The sequence below is a fragment of the Anolis carolinensis genome, unplaced genomic scaffold, assembly GCF_035594765.1.
Source record: "Anolis carolinensis isolate JA03-04 unplaced genomic scaffold, rAnoCar3.1.pri scaffold_34, whole genome shotgun sequence".
Lineage (NCBI taxonomy): Eukaryota > Metazoa > Chordata > Lepidosauria > Squamata > Dactyloidae > Anolis > Anolis carolinensis.
The window spans coordinates 106,426-124,620 of NW_026943843.1; the positions used below are offsets into that span (position 1 = coordinate 106,426).

Sequence of the window (18,195 nt, forward strand, 5' to 3'; positions counted from 1 at the left end):
CTGCTAAGGGAGGTACCTCTGAGGTTTTCCAATATCTAGCGTATACTATCTGAGCTGCCACTGTCACGTAAAACAAAATTCTTCCATATTTCCTTTCCAATTCTTCTTCGGGCATGTTCAAAAGGTACATTTGTGGTGTCATTTTAAAATTTGTATTTAATATCTTTTCTAGATGTACATGAATCTGTTTCCAATAGCTGTTTACTTTGTTGCATGACCAAATCACCTTAACTTACAATACAAAAATAACCCTTATAGATAACTGGAAACAGGGGGGAAAAACTTTACTGAGAAATTAATTGGGTCTTGGATTGACAATATTCATAAAATTAAACATATAAGGATTAAGGAAACCCAAAGGAAAATAATATCCAAATGGTACAGAACCCCACTCCAAGTAGCACACGTAATGGGAAATACTTCAAATAAGTGCTGGCACAACTGTGGGGAAATAGGTACATTTTCCCACATGTGGTGGGACTGTAGAAAAATTCAGAACTTTTATAGAAAAATATGAAAAATAATGGAAGAAATAATAGGGAAAGAATTAATATGGGACAAAGCTAGATACATGTCTCTCACAGTAAAGGTAAAGGAAGATAACAATAATTGGACAGAGATCCTAAAATACATGACAGCCGCAATACAAGCCACAATAGCCCGAGGATGGAGGGACGATACAAAATGGGATGTAGAAACCTGGTGGGCTTATATATCAGAATATATAATTAACGACTTCATAATTCAAAAGAAAAAATATATATACAAATAGCCTAAAAGATCAAGACTGGTGTGATGTCTCAGGCACCTTTGCCCCCTGACCCCGCAGCCATTGCTGATCAAACTGAAGAGGACTTGGGGTTTTTCCCAAGTGAGCAAGATTCAATTCCTTTCCAGATGCCTTCTGTTGACATTTCCGTGCCAGAGCCAATTAAGGATGCCCTTGAGATGGTGCCGGCGCTTCCCGGATCTCCGGAGGGTTTACGTTTTGATAGAAGGGTTTTCTTGAAAACAGATCGCTCCCAAAGGCAAAGTTTAAGACGAAGTGTCAGATTAGCAGAGCGAGGCGATTATGGCTAAACCCAGTTCTCTTGGTAAGAATTAGGGAGGCAGGCACCTGGCATGAGATTTTGGCGGCTCAGTTCTCTTGGGAAGTTTTGGGGAGTCAAACACCTGTTTGGGGGAGCTATGAACTTCGTTAAAAGTCTTGCGCAGAGAATCTTCTGTGCGGTGTCAACTTAACTTCTGATTGAAGAGTTCATCGTCTCTCGCTCCTGAATTCCAACCGGCCTGCTGGAGCGCTTACCTTTGAGTAGACTGGGCGTCGAGTCTCATCCCTTGCCAAGTTTGGACTGCGTTTCAGATCCATCATGAACAGCCATAGCCTTGCCTTGAAACCTTGTTCTGGACTTTTACTTCAAGTACTTTCCTGAGGAACTTTGCTCCTTTCCCCACTCAAACTTCCATTACTTTTGAGTGTGTTTCGGTTATTGGACTTTGGACTTTGGACACTAATAATGGACATAAGACTTTCATTTATTGGACTAATTTTGCTCTTTCCTGAAAGATCAACTGCTTGACTATCTATTCTGCTTATTTTTGTTTGAAACTTTAATTGTTTTAATAAAGATATTAGATTGTTTATTGGCCTCCGTGTTGGTTCCCAGTGTTCGCGCTGCTTAGGAGTGTTACAACTGGTTAAGGAAATGGACTGTACTAATCGACAAAATAGACAGAGACGAAAGATACAGCACCCTGAACCAGGTGTTCCACATAATTAAACTGATGTATTGACAATATTTTGAATGGCTGTTCCAGGGGGGTGGAGGGTGATACATTTCTAAGGACTGTTTAAAATGTCATTTAAGGAATAGTTAGTTACCTTTGGAACAATGTATACTGAAATAAGTTATGTATGGCAAAAATAGTTAATTGTTGTGATGTACCAAAAAGAATAAAATATTTATTTTTAAAAAATGCAGAGATATAGGATAGGTGACGCCTGGCTTGGCAATACAGATGAAAGGGAACTAAGAGTCTTAGTTGACCACAAGCTGAATATGAGTCAACTGTGTGTTGCGGCAACTAAAAAAGCCAATGCAGTTCTAGGCGGCATTAATAGGAGTGCAGTGTCCAGATCAAAGGAAGTCCTAGCCCTGCTCTTTTCTGCTTTGCTCAGATCTCACCTGGAGAAACACTGGATCCAGTTCTGGACAAAGCAATTCAAGAAGGATATCAACAAACTGGAATGTGCCCAGAGCAGAGCGCCCAAAATGATCAAAGATCTGGAAACATAGGAATGTAGAGAACTTTTGCAGTTGACAGATCGTAATTTTGATGTTGTTGTTTATTGTGTGTTCCTGCATGGCAGGATGGGGTTGGACTGGGTGACCCCTGGGCTCTCTTCCAGCTCTAAGAGTCTATGCTGAGAGCAGAAAAGGTGAGCTAGGAAGGAAGGCATCACTAACCTGGAGCCCTGCAAAGCGGTGGAGGAGCGCCAGGAGGCACCTGCGTCCCGGGGACCTCATTGCCATCCCTGTCCACACACCAACACATCCCGGTGCTGCCGTGGCATTGCAGTGGCCGGTAGTTCCCCTGATCGTCACACTCGGGTACGTGGGGTCCCCCCGGGAGGGACGGCCCCCTCTGGCTTGCATACAACCGCTGGTGTTGGCAGCGGGTCCTGGCTGGAGGCAAGGTCTCTGCAGGGCAGAAGAGGAGAGAAGGGGTGTTTGGTTCAACCTTTTGCAGCAACTGTTCAAAAATAAAAACTCAACATCTGTGAAATGGCATCGTGCAAGGAAGAACCACAAATCCAAAAGTTTATTTGCAGAGGGAAATTCTACCTGAACATCAGAAAGAATTTCTTCCAATTTCCAGGCTCGTGCATAAACTATTGTCATCAAGGTGAAGAGTTTATCGTGTGACTTCAGTAGTGATCTGTCTGTTATTCCTAGTAGGAATATTTCTGGGTGCATGGTTATTTTTTGCTTTAATACTGGAAATTGGAGGAAACACCAGAAATGGAGGAATGGATCGTGAAAGTGACGGAGGTGGCTGAGATGGACATTCTGACAGGACATCTCCAGTCAAAAGACCCCTCCGAGTTTAGGAAAGACTGGGAGCCCTTAATAATAATATTATAATAATAACTTTATTTTTATACCCCGCCCCATCTCCCCGAAGGGACTCGGGGCGGCTTACATGGGGCCTAGCCCGATAAAACAAACAAATAACAGTAACAGAGCAATAAAACAATTATCCCTGTAAAAACATCAGCATCAGTAAAAAAAACAATAATTAAAATCAGCAAGCAGCATACAGTGTTAAAAGGTTCTTAGAAGGAAAGACTATTTCAACGTGGGGGTTTCAAATTAGACTATTATAAAATTTTATTTTCATCACTCTGTTTAACTTCTTTCTGAAAAGAAGTCATGATGAAGAATCTTTTGAAACTATTTGATGCAACTTTCTTTGTGATATGTAAACATGATGTGTTTGGACATGTTTTGAGGTTCTCTTGATCATGGGGATGTATTCCCTGCCTTGCAAGGAGTTTCTTTTTTAAAAAAAAATACATTAGGATTTCTGCATATGATGTGGAGGGGGGGGGGGAGAAGTGGCTGGTGGTTTTGCTTTGAAAATGTTTTGGAGTTGAGGGATGGTAGAGTATGTTATACTTATTTATTCGGTACAGGTTGCCATTTGAGTACGGATCTGGACACGTTCCATTGCTTTTGAATGTATATTTTCTTATTGTATATTGGATTGTTTGTGTCAATTAATAAAAAAAAATTTTTTAAAAAGAAGACTTTCTTGAGGGTCAGAACTGTTCGACAGAAGCATAAGCTTTCTGGGGATCCAGTGAATGTTGGGCTGGCTGGATTGTTTCCCTTTCAACTCTAGGATTTGAACATTTCAAGCACAATGGCATACCTTCAATTATCTTTCTATTCTCTCTCCTCCTTTGAAGGTGTTAAATGGAAGCTGGATGGCCATCTGTGAAATTATCTGTCCCACCTCTGTTTGCTAGTTCCTTCCACTGAAATAAAGCCTAAAGTCTTTGCTATTTGTTAGCAGTCCCTATCCTAGAAAAAGCCAGAGATGACCCTGCTTAATGTTTAACATAGGTCAGGAATCCAGTGCCTACGACATATTAACACCCAAAAGACTATAAAAGGAAGGATTCGCTGAAAAACTCTGCAAGCCATTGTCCAAAAGAGAAACGTTTCCAAGCAGTGATAAAGTGAAATTGGCCAACCTCTGAAAGTTGAGTATCCTTTATCTGAAATAGCTGTGGCCAGAAGTATTTGGAGTGTCGGAATTATTTTCCTGATTTTGGGATGATTTTATATACATAATGAGATATCTTGGACATGGGACCCAAGACTAATATGCAAAATTCATTTAGGTTCCATATACATCAGGCTTGAGCAAACTTGGGCCCTCCAGGTGTTTTGGACTTCAACTCCCACAATTCCTAACAGCCGATAGGCTGTTAGGAATTGTGGGAGTTGAAGTCCAAAACACCTGGAGGGCCCAAGTTTGCCCATGCCTGGTCCAAACCATAGAAACATGCTTTATTTTATACTTTTAATGATTTTCTGCAGGAAACAAAGACTGACATATATTAAAGCAAAGCAAAGAGGTTACTAGGTTGCTGCGAATCTTTCGGGCTGTATGGCCATGTTCCAGAAGCTTTCTCTCCTAATGTTTCACCCACATCTATGGCAGGCATCTCAGAGATTGTGAAGTCTGTTGGAAACTAGGCAAGGGAGGTTTATATATCTGTAGAAAGTCCAGGTTGGAAGAAAGAACTCTTGTCTGTTGGAGGCAGCTGTGGATGTTGTAATTAATCACCTTCATTATCTACATAAAAACTCCAACCATCACCCAAGTCAAAAAGAAGCACAATTAAGACCATGGCAGACGGTGCAAAAAAAAATCTGCAAACTCCACCTCCTCCAAAGTGAACTAAACCACCTCCTAAACTGGACTCTACAGGTCAATGGAGACCACCATTGGCATCAAAAGAACTGCAAAGCAAAGAACAAGCCATGAGAGGAAAGACAAAGATCCACACAGAGGAAAAGGGTTATTACCAGACATCAAGGGAACCACTGACCGCAGAGGGAAGCTGGCGAAGAAACACAACCTACAAACTATCTACAGACCGCTTTATGCGGGAGGCTAATTTAACTAATTTACAACATCATAAAACTGCCAGCAAAACACGAGGAAAGGAATGAGGAAGAACAGCCACTAGTGGACAGTGAAGCAACAGCTCCCAATGTGGCCGGAATCGCGAAGCTGGAAAAAAATGTTAAATGCCTCTGTGTCTGTCTATATATGTTGTTTGTCTGTTGGCATTTAATGTTTGCCATATATGTGTTCATTGTAATCCGTCCTGAGTTCCCTTCGGGGTGAGAAGGGCGGAATATAAATGCTATAAATAAATAAATAAATTATATATCATATACTAAATGTAATATTACTAATAATATTACCATATAGTGGTATAGTACAATATAGTGATATATATTCTTGAGGTGTTGCCAATGCTATATTGCACTTTGTCCATTTTAACTGTGAAATTACCTTTCCCATTTCGGCACATGTTGCACGTTGCCTGGGTTCTATGAATTAGTCTCCAGTGTTAATATTGTATGTTTTATGTTGATTTTAACTATTGTTTTTACTGCAATTGATGTTTTTATTGGATAACTGTTTTATTGCTGTGTTTGATATTTGATTGTTTTATTGGGCAAGGCCCCATGTAAGCCGCCCCGAGTCCCTTCGGGGAGATGGGGCGGGGTATAAAAATAAAGTTATTATTATTATTATTATTATTATTATTATTATTATTATTATTATTATATAATGCTAATATTGTGCTATGCTAATAATATAATACATTGTATGTACATGTTATTTGTAAGGCGCTCTGAGTCCCCTTCAGGGCGAGAAAGGCGGGATATAAATGCAGTAAGTAAATAAACCACCGTGTCAGACTACACAGAGAAGCCATTGAAATCCTCAAGCATGTGGACAATTTCAACAGAAAGGAGGAAACCATGAAATGAACACAATCTGGCTACCTCTAAAATCAGAACAATAAACAAAGAACAATACTCAGAAGATAGGGGAATTCGAGACAAGAAACCAACAGATCCAGTTAACACCTCCCAACAAAGGATTCTCCCAGGCAGGAAGCAGTCAGGCTTTGAAGGCAGAAGGCTTTTCAATGGTAATCAAGTTGGCCAATTGCAACATCCACACTTGCGTCCAACAGACAAGAGTTCTTTCTCCCATCCTGGACGTTATTCCACAGATATATAAAACCCCACTTGTCTTGTTTTCAACAGACCTCACAACCTCTGAGGATGCCTGCCATAGATGTGGGCGAAACGTCAGAGGGAATGATTCTGGAACATGGCCATACAGCCTGAAAGACTCACAGCAACCCAGTGATTCCAGTAATCAAGAGGTTACTGTCTCAGCCACTCAGAAAGATAATCCCAGATGTGAAGAATTTTGAAATCCTGGATAACCTGTATCCCATACCTGGTGAGCAGTGGAAACCATTGCCTTCGTAGCCATCCCGGCAGCGACAAGAGAAGGACCCAGGAGAATTGTGGCAGGTGGCTGCTTGGTGGCATTGCCCTTCTGCACATTCATCCACATCTGTGGAGAAATAAGAAATCTATTGCATTGAACCATGGCAGGTAAAGAGAGTTCAAACTGTATTAATTCTACAGGGTAGATGCATGAATGGATAGTCTTGATTTTGTACAAGTTTGTCTCCAAATCAAAAGACAATATATCTTTGACCCACATTCTTGGCCAACACTCAGTGCAAGTGATGGACTCAAATCACAAGAAAGGGTGTATCTATACTGTAGAATTAATGCAGTTTGATACTATATTCAATGCTATAGAATCCTGGGACTTGTAGTTTAGTAAGGCACCAGAACATTGGTAGAAGAGGCAAATGAGTTAAACTACAACTCCCAGGACTCCATAGCATTGAACCAAAGCATTTAAAATGTCAAACTGCACTAATTGTGCAGTGTAGATGCATCTAGAGTTGTGGAGTCAGATTCACACACACACAGATTTCTAGATAGATATAAACATAAATATATAGGGCTTGCAAATATTGCAGGAGGGAAATGCACATATATAGAGAGAGGATTTGCAAACGTTTCAGGGGAAAATGCATATGTGAAATTAGTATATATAATTATAGATCTATATCTAACTCTGTATTGTTTATGTAGGCATTGAATGTTTGCCTGTTACTATGTTGGAAGCTGGCCTGAGTCCCCATGAAATTTCTATTATTATTATTATTATTATTATTATTATTATTATTATTATTATTATTTTATGACACAGCAAACAAGATAGAAATGCTGGATTTCGTATCACAAAATCACAAGTCGAACACTTCCCAAGTGTCTAGGACTATGTGATGTATTTTCGGATGATGCGTGCAGATCCCAGTAGGGTGGCCTTTTGCAGTTGGCAGATCGTAATTTTGTCAATGTCTATTGTTTCCAAATGCCGGCTGAGATCTTTTGGCACAGCACCCAATGAGCCGATCACCACCGGGACCACCTGCACTGGTTTCTGCCAGAGTCTTTGAAGTTCAATCTTGAGGTCCTGATAGCGGCTGAGTTTTTCTTGTTGTTTTTCGTCAATGCGACTGTCACCTGGGATGGCAACATCAATGATCCAAAACTATTTCTTTTCTACAACTGTGATGTCTTGTGTGTTGTGTTCCAGAACTTTGTCAGTCTGGATTCGGAAGTCCCACAGTATCTTTCCGTGCTCATTTTCCAATACTTTTGCAGATTTTTGATCCCACCAGTTCTTTACTGCTGGGAGATGGTATTTGAGGCATAAGTTCCAATGAATCATTTGGGCCACAGAGTTGTACCTCTGTTTGTAGTCTGTCTGTGCGATTTTCTTACAGCAGCTGAGGATATGATCAATAGTTTCATCATCTATTATTATTATTATTATTAATATTATTATTATATTATTGTTAATAACATATTGTTTTTGTTGAGCTTACTTTTCCACTTACAGAGCTAGTTTACTGTTTTTCTTTGAAATACAGTGAATATTGAGAAACCTTTAACCTACTGATGCCTCAATATAATTTCATTGGGATCTATTTTCATTTTGAAATTTACCAGTAACTGCTGCATTTTCCACCCTCGGCTTATACTCGAGTCAATCGGTTTCCCCAGGTTTTTTTGTGGTAAAATTAGGTGCCTCGGCTTATATTAGGGTTGGCTTATACTTGAGTATATACGGTACTTTAACTGCCATGGTTCAATGCTTTGGAATCAAGGAAGGTGTCGTTTTGCAAGGTCTTTAACCTTCTCTGCCAAAGAGTGCTGTTGCTTCACCATACTGCAAATCCCAGGATGCCATAGCACTGAGCCACAACAGTTCAAGTGGTGCCAAACTGCATTAATTCTACAAAGTAGATGCTCCCTTAGACCTTCCAAACACTAGGTTACCTCTTTGCATCTCTCTACATTTATTTATTTATTTATTTACAGTATTTATATTCCGCCCTTCTTTCTCACCCCGAAGGGGACTCAGAGCGGATTACAATGAACACATATATGGCAAACATTCAATGCCAACAGACAAACAACATACAGTATAGACAGACACAGAGACATTTAACATTTTTTTCCAGCTTCACGATTCCGGCCACAATGGGAGCTGTTGCTTCACCGTCCACTAGTGGCTGTACTTCCTCATTCCTTTCTTCGTGTTTTGCTGGTAGTTTTATGGTGTTGTAAATTAGTTAAATTAGCCTCCCCGCATAAAGCGTACCCAAATTTCCCTACTTGACAGATGCAACTGTCTTTCGGGGCTGCATAGGTCAACAGCAAGCCAGGCTATTTAATGGTCGGGGGCTTAACCCGACCCGGGCTTCGAACTCATGACCTCTCGGTCAGTAGTGATTTATTGCAGCTGGTTACTAGCCAGCTGTGCCACAGCCCAGCATAGCATTACTTTGGAAGGACAAGACCAAGCCATCCCATAATGGCTTTTGCTTCCACTTACCTGTGCAGTTGTGCCCATTGCCAGCAAAACCAGGAAGGCACACACAGGAGAATGCACCACGTTCATGGGCCACACATCGCGCCCGATCTGCTGTGGCACAGTTATGGGTGCCATCTTCGCACGGATTGGATGGTGGGACAACCACTAGAGAAAGTGAACAGGGAGCAACAAACAAGATGAGAGCAAAATTACACTGTAAAAAAAATGGGGGGAAAAATGATGTTCCTGGTTTGAAAGTGTTATTTCCTATTTAATTGTGTGATCCTTATTTTCAAAATAGTTGTTTTACTCCAGAATCTTCGTTTCTGTGGCACAAACTCTGTTGAATTGGTTGAGACTCTAGGAGATATTCATTGAAAAACTATGGCAAAATGTGCTGTGGGATGTCCCTCCCGCAACAACAAGGCTTTTGCAGTTTAATAAACTTCTCCCATGTTTTTGTGACAGCACCAATTAGCAAATGCCATTTATAAACCAGGTGCAAAAACTGTGTTAAATAATGTTACAGTAGAGTCTCACTTATCCAATGTTCTGGATTATCCAACACATTTTTGTAGTCAACATTTTCAATATATCATGATATTTTGGTTCTAAATTCATAAATACAGTAATTACTACATAGCATTACTGTGTATTGAACTACTTTTTCTGTCAAATTTGTTGTATCACATGATGTTTTGGTGCTTAATTTGTAAAATCATAACCTAATTTAATGTTTAATAGGCTCTTCCTTAATCTCTCCTTATTATCCAACATATTCGCCTATCCAACGTTCTGCCGGCCCGTTTATGTTGGATAAGTGAGACTCTACTGTATTGGAGAAGTTTGTAAAACTTTGCTCATTTCATCCTCATGGACTAAAAGGAACTACAGTAGAGTCACACTTATCCAACACTCACTTATCCAACATTCTGGATTATCCAACACATTTTTGTAGTCAATGTTTTCAATATATCAGGATATTTTGGTTCTAAATTCATAAATACAGTAATTACTACATAGCATTACTGTGTATTGAACTACTTTTTCTGTCAAATTTGTTGTATAACATGATGTTTTGGTGCTTAATTTGTAAAATCATAACCTAATTTAATGTTTAATAGGCTTTTCCTTAATCTCTCCTTATTATCCAACATATTCGCTTATCCAACGTTCTACCGGCCCGTTTACGTTCGATAAGCGAGACTCTACTGTATTGGAGAAGTTTGTAAAACTTTGCTCATTTCATCCTCATGGACTAAAAGGAACTATTCTGGTTTTAGCTTTGGATGTTTTTAATCCGTTGTTATGGATTTTAACTCCGGGTTTTTTAATACCATTGATAATTAATTCTGTTTTAATGTTTGTATATTTGTGGATTTGAATTGTATTGAGATGCTTTTAATGTAAGCTGCATTGAGTCTCCTTTGTGAACAGAAAAAGTGGGGTATAACTAAACACATTATGACTGGATGTTTATTCTGTTTATTTGCTTTGTTTAATTAAGTTTATTATTTCATGTTGTAAGTTGCCCTGAGTCCCCATGAGGAGATGGGGTGGGATATAATTAAAGTTTGATTGATTGATTGATCGATATTAACAACAACAACAACAACAACAACAAATAAACATAACAACAACAACAACTGTCATGGTTCAATGTTATAGAAACATGGCAATTGTAGTTCAGTGAGGCACCAGCACTGTTTGCCAGAATCCACTAAAGACTTTGTAAAACTACAGCTCCCACATTTCCATACCATTGAGCCATGGCAGCCAAAAGTGGGGCCAAACTGTATTCATGATATAGTGTAGAGGCACCCACATGTGTCAGTATTTGGCACCAGAATATGCTGAGGCCTCGAATGATGCTCAGTTCTGGCATGGATGACATGTGCACAGACATATCCATGCTCCCCAAAAAGCTCCACAAACCAACCACTCCTCCTCCAAGATTTGGCCATTTTTTAATCAAAGCACCCACTTAAGTTTGATCAGACTTAGAATCATGCAGTCTTAAACTTTTCTACAGATGGCCACCCAACCTCTGTTGAAAATTCTTCAGTATTTTGGCGTCCCAAGTTTCGAAGGATAACCAAAAGAGGAAGTTTCCCAAAGACCATTTTCGTTTGTGGAACTTAACAGCAATTGGGAGTGATTTAAAGTAAGGATATATGCATATTGCATATATTCTGCAATACAGGGAATTGGAACTTCCAATACTTGCTTTGTTTTTCAAGGGAGATTTCTAGTCCTTAAGACTAAACTAATCATTGAAATCACAGGAAATGGATCATCCAACCTAAGTGATCTCAAATTTTGTTTCTGGGTCTTATCAGTGCAACTGCAAATGGAGAGTTAATGAATAACATGCTGGGGAAAAATATCTCAATGCCAAGCCTTGATGCAATTTCGGGGAAACCAGAGAGCTTCTCACTGATATCAGCCAAAATCTGGGAAAAAGAGAACTGCCAGAAATTGCAGTGTTTCTTTTAGTGCTGTCAAAGCTCCGATTCCCAAATTGTCTCTTCTTTTCCTTCATGTGGGGACAAGTCTACTTTTACAACCTCTCCGTTTTAATCCATGTTTTTATTCATTCTTGTCATTTGTTTTTATTGGCTAATGTTTAAATTTTTATAATTGTGCATGTCTCTTGTCTATTGTTGTGTTTTATATTGCTACTAGCTTTGCCTGGCTACGCGTTGCTGTGGCTTATGCTTTCAGAGTGTTGCTCTTTATTTACTGTCCTGATTTTAGAGATTATATTGTTCTGTATTATTATTATTCGCTTTGAATGCAATTTCCTGCTTCTTGGCAGAATGGGGTTGGACTGGATGGCCCATGAGGTCTCTTCCAACTCTACTATTCTATGATTCTATGATTCTATATCACAGTAATTATTACATATTATATTTATAATCTTATATTATCTGCTTAGAACTGGATTATATGAGGCCCCTTCTTCACAGCTGTATAAAATGCACACTGAAGTGGATTATATGGCAGTGTGGAGTCCAGATAATCCAGTGCAAAGCAGATAATATAAGATTATAAATGGGTTATATAGCTGTGTGGAAGGGCCTTGAGTCTACACTGTCATATAATCCAGTGCAAATTAGATAATCTGTGGAACAGGCTGAGGCCTAAGTCTGCCTGTCTCCTGGGCTGAGTTGGTTACTAGGAGACCAAGTGGGCAGAGATTAGTCCTCTAACTGGCAGCAATTGGATAAAAACAATTATTCCTCTCCCTCTAATTAGGACTTTATTTTTCTTTTCTTTTTGTTGTATGAACGTAGAGGCATGGATGAGGGGTTGTGTTGCCAAGTTTAGTGTTTCTGGGATGTGTAGTTTTGTTGTTTTGTCCTAGAGCGAAATTTCATTACCTTTTTATATATATAGCTTGTTTTTATTCGGGCTTGGCCCCATGTAAGCCGCCCTGAGTCCCCTTTGAGGAGATAGAGGCGGGGTATAAAAATAGTTTTTGTTGTTGTTGTTGTTGTTATTATTATTATTATTTGAATGGCTTGAAGGCACACAACAACAGCAACAATGTAGAGAGGGCACAAGTCTACAAAAGCACAGAAATCCAACTCCATTAAGCAAAAAAGCCCAAAGATCATGGGGCTGGGCCTAATAATAGCCATTAAATGCCTTGAGTAATTGGCTGCTGAAACTAAAGAAACGAGATGAGGCCAAACTGTAAAACTTTATGGTGTGAGATGGGACTTCAACGCAACGAGTAACTCGTGGCCCATTGCTATCACCGGGCACACACAAAAACCCTTGAATATGTAAACAGAGGGAACAGAATAAGAGTAAGGTAAATTAAGGAAAAATATTCAACTGCAGTTTTCTAGTTCCATTACAATGGCAAAGGACACACATGCATGCATACAAACACAAGGCATGCCAACAATGCATGAAATAGATACTGATGAAAATACAGTCATGAAGACAAAGGGGACTGCCATACCAGCAACATATATAGCAGGCATGGGCAAACTTCGGCCCTCCAGGTGTTTTGGACTTCAACTCGCACAATTCCTAATAGCCGGTAGGCAAGTTGAAGTCCAAAACACCTGGAGGGCTGACGTTTGCCCAAGCCTGCTAGATAGGATGCTGGCTATCTCCTATCATTCTTCTTAAATTAGTTCCAATTTGCCAATATAGTTTTGTGACAGCGAGAATTACAATAGCAAAATCTTGGAAGGGGGAAAAAGAACTACTTATTAAGAGTTGGAGAAGAAAATTACTGTATATACTCGAGTATAAGCCTAGTTTTTCAGCCCTTTTTTTAAGACTGAAAAAGCCCCCCGCGGCTTATACTCAGGTGAGGGTCCTGGTTGGCTTATATTTGGGTCATCTTATACTCGAGAATATATGATACGTTTATTATTTTTCTCTATTATTGTTGATATTATTACATTTATTATTTTTCTCTATTATTATTGGTATTATTGATTTTAGGAAGCTGTTTCTTGATTTAAGTCAGGGTTTTTTTTTCTGTGTCAGGAGCAACCGGAGTTGCTTCTGAAGTGAGAGAATTGACCGTCTGCAAGGACGTTGCCCAGGGGACGCCTGGATATTTTGATGTTTTACCATCCTTGTGGGAGGCTTCTCTCATGTCCCCACATGGAGCTGGAGCTAAAAGAGGGAGCTCATCCGCGCTCTCCCCTGGCAGCTTTCAGGTCAGCAACCCAACCTTCAAGTCACGAGGTTTTTATCCCCTAGGCCATCAGAGGCTCCATATTTAAGTCGTTGGCATGCTAGCTGAGGATGGACTGTGCCGGGGCTGTGGCGCAGACGGGAGAGCAAACCAGTTGCAATTAACTGCAATGAATCACTGACCAGGAGGTCATAAGTTCGAGGCCCGCTCGGAGCTATGTTTTTCTTGTCTTTGTTGTATGTTAAAAAGGCATTGAATGTTTGCCTATATGTGTAATGTGATCCACCCTGAGTCCCCTTCGGGGTGAGAAGGGCGGAATATAAATGCTGTAAATAAATAAAATAAATAAATTATTACATTTATTATTTTTCTCTATTATTGTTGCTACTATTACATTTATTTTACTCTATTTTTTCTTATTATTAATACATTTATTATTTCACTCTGATATTATTATTATACTTATTATTTTACTCTATTTATTATTTTCCTGTATTTATTATTATTATTATTATTATTATTATTATTACATGTATTATTTTACTCTATTATTATTAAAAGGATACATAAGCACATTGACATTGAAGAAGATGAGAATAATGATTTGATCAGAGTTGGACAATCTTATCTTAAATTTGAGCTTTATGTAAATATTCAAAAACATTTAACCTACTGATGCCTCAATTAATGTAATTTTATTGGTATCTATTTTTATTTCTGAAATTTAACACTCTCAACTTATACTGGAGTCAATGTTTTCCCAGTTTTTTATGGTAAAATTAGGTGGTAAAATCAGATCAAATTTACCAAATAGTCACTGTTGAATGTTTTTAGGTTGAATGTTTTTATGTTGAATGTTTTTATGTTGAATGTTTTTTATTTTGTGGAATGATATTTTAAATTGTAAGTCGCTCAGAGCACTCTGGTGGAGAGCGACTAATTAAGAAATAAAGTGAAGTGAAGTGAAGTGAAGTGAAAGTGCCTCGGCTTATATTCGGGTCAGCTTATACTCGAGTATATACGGTAGTCGAGTATATTTCAATAGCCAAGATCTCCAATGGCATAAGGGGAGGAAATAAAGAAGGGTTTGCTAGAAAACGGAGACTGGCCTTTGGATACTGAAAAAAGAAGACAAAAAATAGATTTTGAAATAGATTTTGGTAGTTACTAGTTCCATACTGAGTGGTGTCGGAAGTCATGGGTTGTGGTTCACGGGTGGGAATGGGGAAGTGACAGGACTGGGGAAATAATACTTGTATTTTGATCGTTGCATTTCGTAGATTGCATACTTTTTCCATATATCACAGTAAGCATTTACTTTAATGCAACAAACTGATTTTGCAGATGAAGGAGAAACCTTTGATCAACTTTCAATGAAGATTGGGGCTTGTTCCACGTCTTACCTAGGCAAGTGGCCCGGTCTGCTGCAAGCTCGTACCCAGGAGGACACTCACACCGGTAACTGCCCACCGTGTTGACACAGACCGACTCGGGGCTGCAGCGGCTGATGCCCGCGGCACATTCGTTGATATCTGAAGAGAAGGGACAGCAAGAGGAAATGAACCACGTCTGGCAGCAGTGTGCATTCCTATCCCGGTGTGATCCAGGACATGTTTCCATGAGGATCTGGTCAGCCGTCGGTCTCCCCTGGTTCGCCTCCATCGCCCCCCATATTATCTCAGTTCATTCTGGGCAGCCGTTCAGCCCTCTTGCGGTTAGAAAAACACAACCGGTGCCAAATGGTTCCAGATGTTTTTCCAAGTTCCAAAGCTTAACCTCTTAAATGTGATGAGAGAGCACAAGTTCAGCTTCGAATAACACTAACGGCGGGGGACGGAATTTCCATCTGAGTTACACAAAAAAGACAAAGCTTCGATTCCTATGTACACTCAAACTATCAAATATTAGAAAACCCAGGAGACTCTTGCACACAAGACTTATGGGCATTTCCTTTCCATGCATGGCTTTCTTCCGTCTTCAGATTCTGGCTGAGAGAGTTCTCTGATTTCTATCTGCCTTCCCTTTAAATAACGCAGATCTGGTAAGTTCAGCAGATGCAAATTCAACGGGGCCCATCCAATCCTCAAAAGTGTGTTTGTGTTTGCTCATGCAAGAAAGAGATTATTATTATTATTATTATTATTATTATTCAGAAACTCCTCAAAACAGCAGACAAAAATCAGTACAAGAAAACTGCACTACAAACTAGAGCTGACAGCTGGCACAACAAAACACTGCATGGAAAGTTCCTTGGCAAAATTGAAAAACTGACAAGGAGAAGACCTGGCTATGGCTCACGAATGGGACCCTGAAGAAGGAGACAGAAGGCCTGATCCTTGCAGCCCAGGAGCAAGCCATCAGAACACATGCAATTCAGGCCAAGATCGAAAAAATCAGCTGATGACCCAAAATGCAGACTGTGCAAAGAAACCGACGAAACCATTGATCATATCCTCAGCTGCTGTAAGAAAATCACACAGACAGACTACAAACAGAGACACAACTATGAGGCCCAAATGATTCATTGGAACTTATGCCTCAAGTACCACCTCCCAGCAGTAAAGAACTGGTGGGATCACAAACCAGCAAAAGTATTGGAAAATGAGCACGCAAAGATACTGGGGGCCTTCCAAAGCCAGACTGACAAAGTTCTGGAACACAACACACCAGACATCACAGTTGTGGAAAAGAAAAAGGTTTGGATCATTGATGTCGCCATCCCAGGTGACAGTCGCATTGACGAAAAACAACAGGAAAAACTCAGCCGCTATTAGGACCTCAAGACTGAACTTCAAAGACTCTGGCAGAAGCCAGTGCAGGTGGTCCCGGTGGTGATGGGCACATTGGGTGCTGTGCCAAAAGATCTCAGCCGGCATTTGGAAACAATAGACATTGACAGAATTATGATCTGCCAACTGCAAAAGGCCACCTTACTGGGATCTGCACACATCATCCGAAAATACATCACACAGTCCTAGACACTTGGGAAGTGTTCGACTTATGATTTTGTGATACAAAATCCAGCATATCTATCTTGTTTGCTGTGTCATAATAAAATAATAATAATAATTTATTTATAACCTGCCCTATCTCTCTGAGGGGACACCGAGAAGAGGGAGAAAGAAAGGGACGGGCACAACAAATAGCAATCCCCTCTTAGCCATTGCAGTAAACTGAGTCCCCATCTACACTGGCTGTTTAATGCAGTTCGAAGCTAGCCAAGCCATGAACTCCCACAGAAGCGCACAAAAGAAATCCCTTCTTGTGCACCAGTGCTTTCTGGTTCCCAATTTGGGTCTCAAGCTGGTTCCAGGACTTCTTATGTGATCAACTGCACAGCAAAATCACTTTCTTCAATATCTTTAAAAAGTAACTTTTCTAAGCTCTGGTCCTGAGCCCACAAGAACTGCCAGGGGAATTGCTACAGTAAGGTGGTTTTCAACTTTGAATATGTTTTATTGGATTTTAACTGTGAATCTTTAAATACTGTTTTTATTTAATTCTGTTTTAATGTTTGCTTATTTGGTATATTTTAAATTGTATGCTAATGCTCCTTTGGGAGAGATAAAGATATCTATTAATTAAGACATCTGCTAAACTAAGGACCTAACTATTTAATGCCGACACTAGCACTTTAATGGTTGAATTGGGCTGCGGCTGAGAGCAGTACTGTTCATTTAACTGGTAATTAGCACTGTGCTTTTATTGATTTTTAAATTGGGTCATGTGTTATTTTTATCTCAACTGATGTTGTAATTTCTAACATGTAGATGTAATTTATCTTTATTTATGTGTTGTGGCACTTGTATGTGCTTCTGTAAGACGCCCTGAGTCTTTCTGGGAGATGGTGACGGGATATAAATAAAGTTGTTGTTATCATTATTATTATTATTATTTTATTATGACACAGCAAACAAGACAGATGTGCTGGATTTCATATCCCAGTAGGGTGGCCTTTTGCAGTTGGCAGATCGTAATTTGGTCAATGTCTATTGTTTCCAAATGCCGGCTGAGATCTTTTGGCATGGCACCCAGTGTGCCCATCACCACTGGGACCACCTGCACTGGTTTCTGCCAGAGTCTTTGAAGTTCAACCTTGAGGTCCTGATAGCGGCTGAGTTTTTCATGTTGTTTTTCATCAATGCGACTGTCACCTGGGATGGCAACATCAATGATCCAAACCTTTTTCTTTTCCACAACTGTGATGTCTGGTGTGTTGTGTTCCAGAACTTTGTCAGTCCAGATTATTATTATTATTATTATTATTATTATTATTATTATTATTATTATTATTATTATTATATGAGGTATAAATAAATATAATGGTGAGGAGTAGGTGGTGGTGGTGGTAAAGAGAAAATATTGGAATGACTCCATGTAGACTTGGAGGCTTTTCAACAATACTTTAACAATTGCTGTGGCTCAATACTCTGGAATCGCGGAAATTGTATTTTGGA

The 18,195-nt window shown here is 39.6% G+C and overlaps 1 protein-coding gene across 1 annotated transcript in view; it reads right to left on the bottom strand.

The window, feature by feature from the left end:
- The window catches only part of nid2 (nidogen 2), a 99,423-nt gene that overhangs the window by 20,849 nt on the left and 60,379 nt on the right, over positions 1–18,195 (bottom strand). Inside the window, exons 10-13 of the mRNA XM_062966831.1 lie at positions 15,142–15,270; positions 9,094–9,237; positions 6,565–6,684; positions 2,469–2,702 (exon numbers count right to left, since the gene is read on the bottom strand). Of these exons, the coding sequence (XP_062822901.1) occupies positions 2,469–2,702; positions 6,565–6,684; positions 9,094–9,237; positions 15,142–15,270 (627 nt within the window). The remainder of the gene's footprint in view (positions 1–2,468; positions 2,703–6,564; positions 6,685–9,093; positions 9,238–15,141; positions 15,271–18,195) is intronic.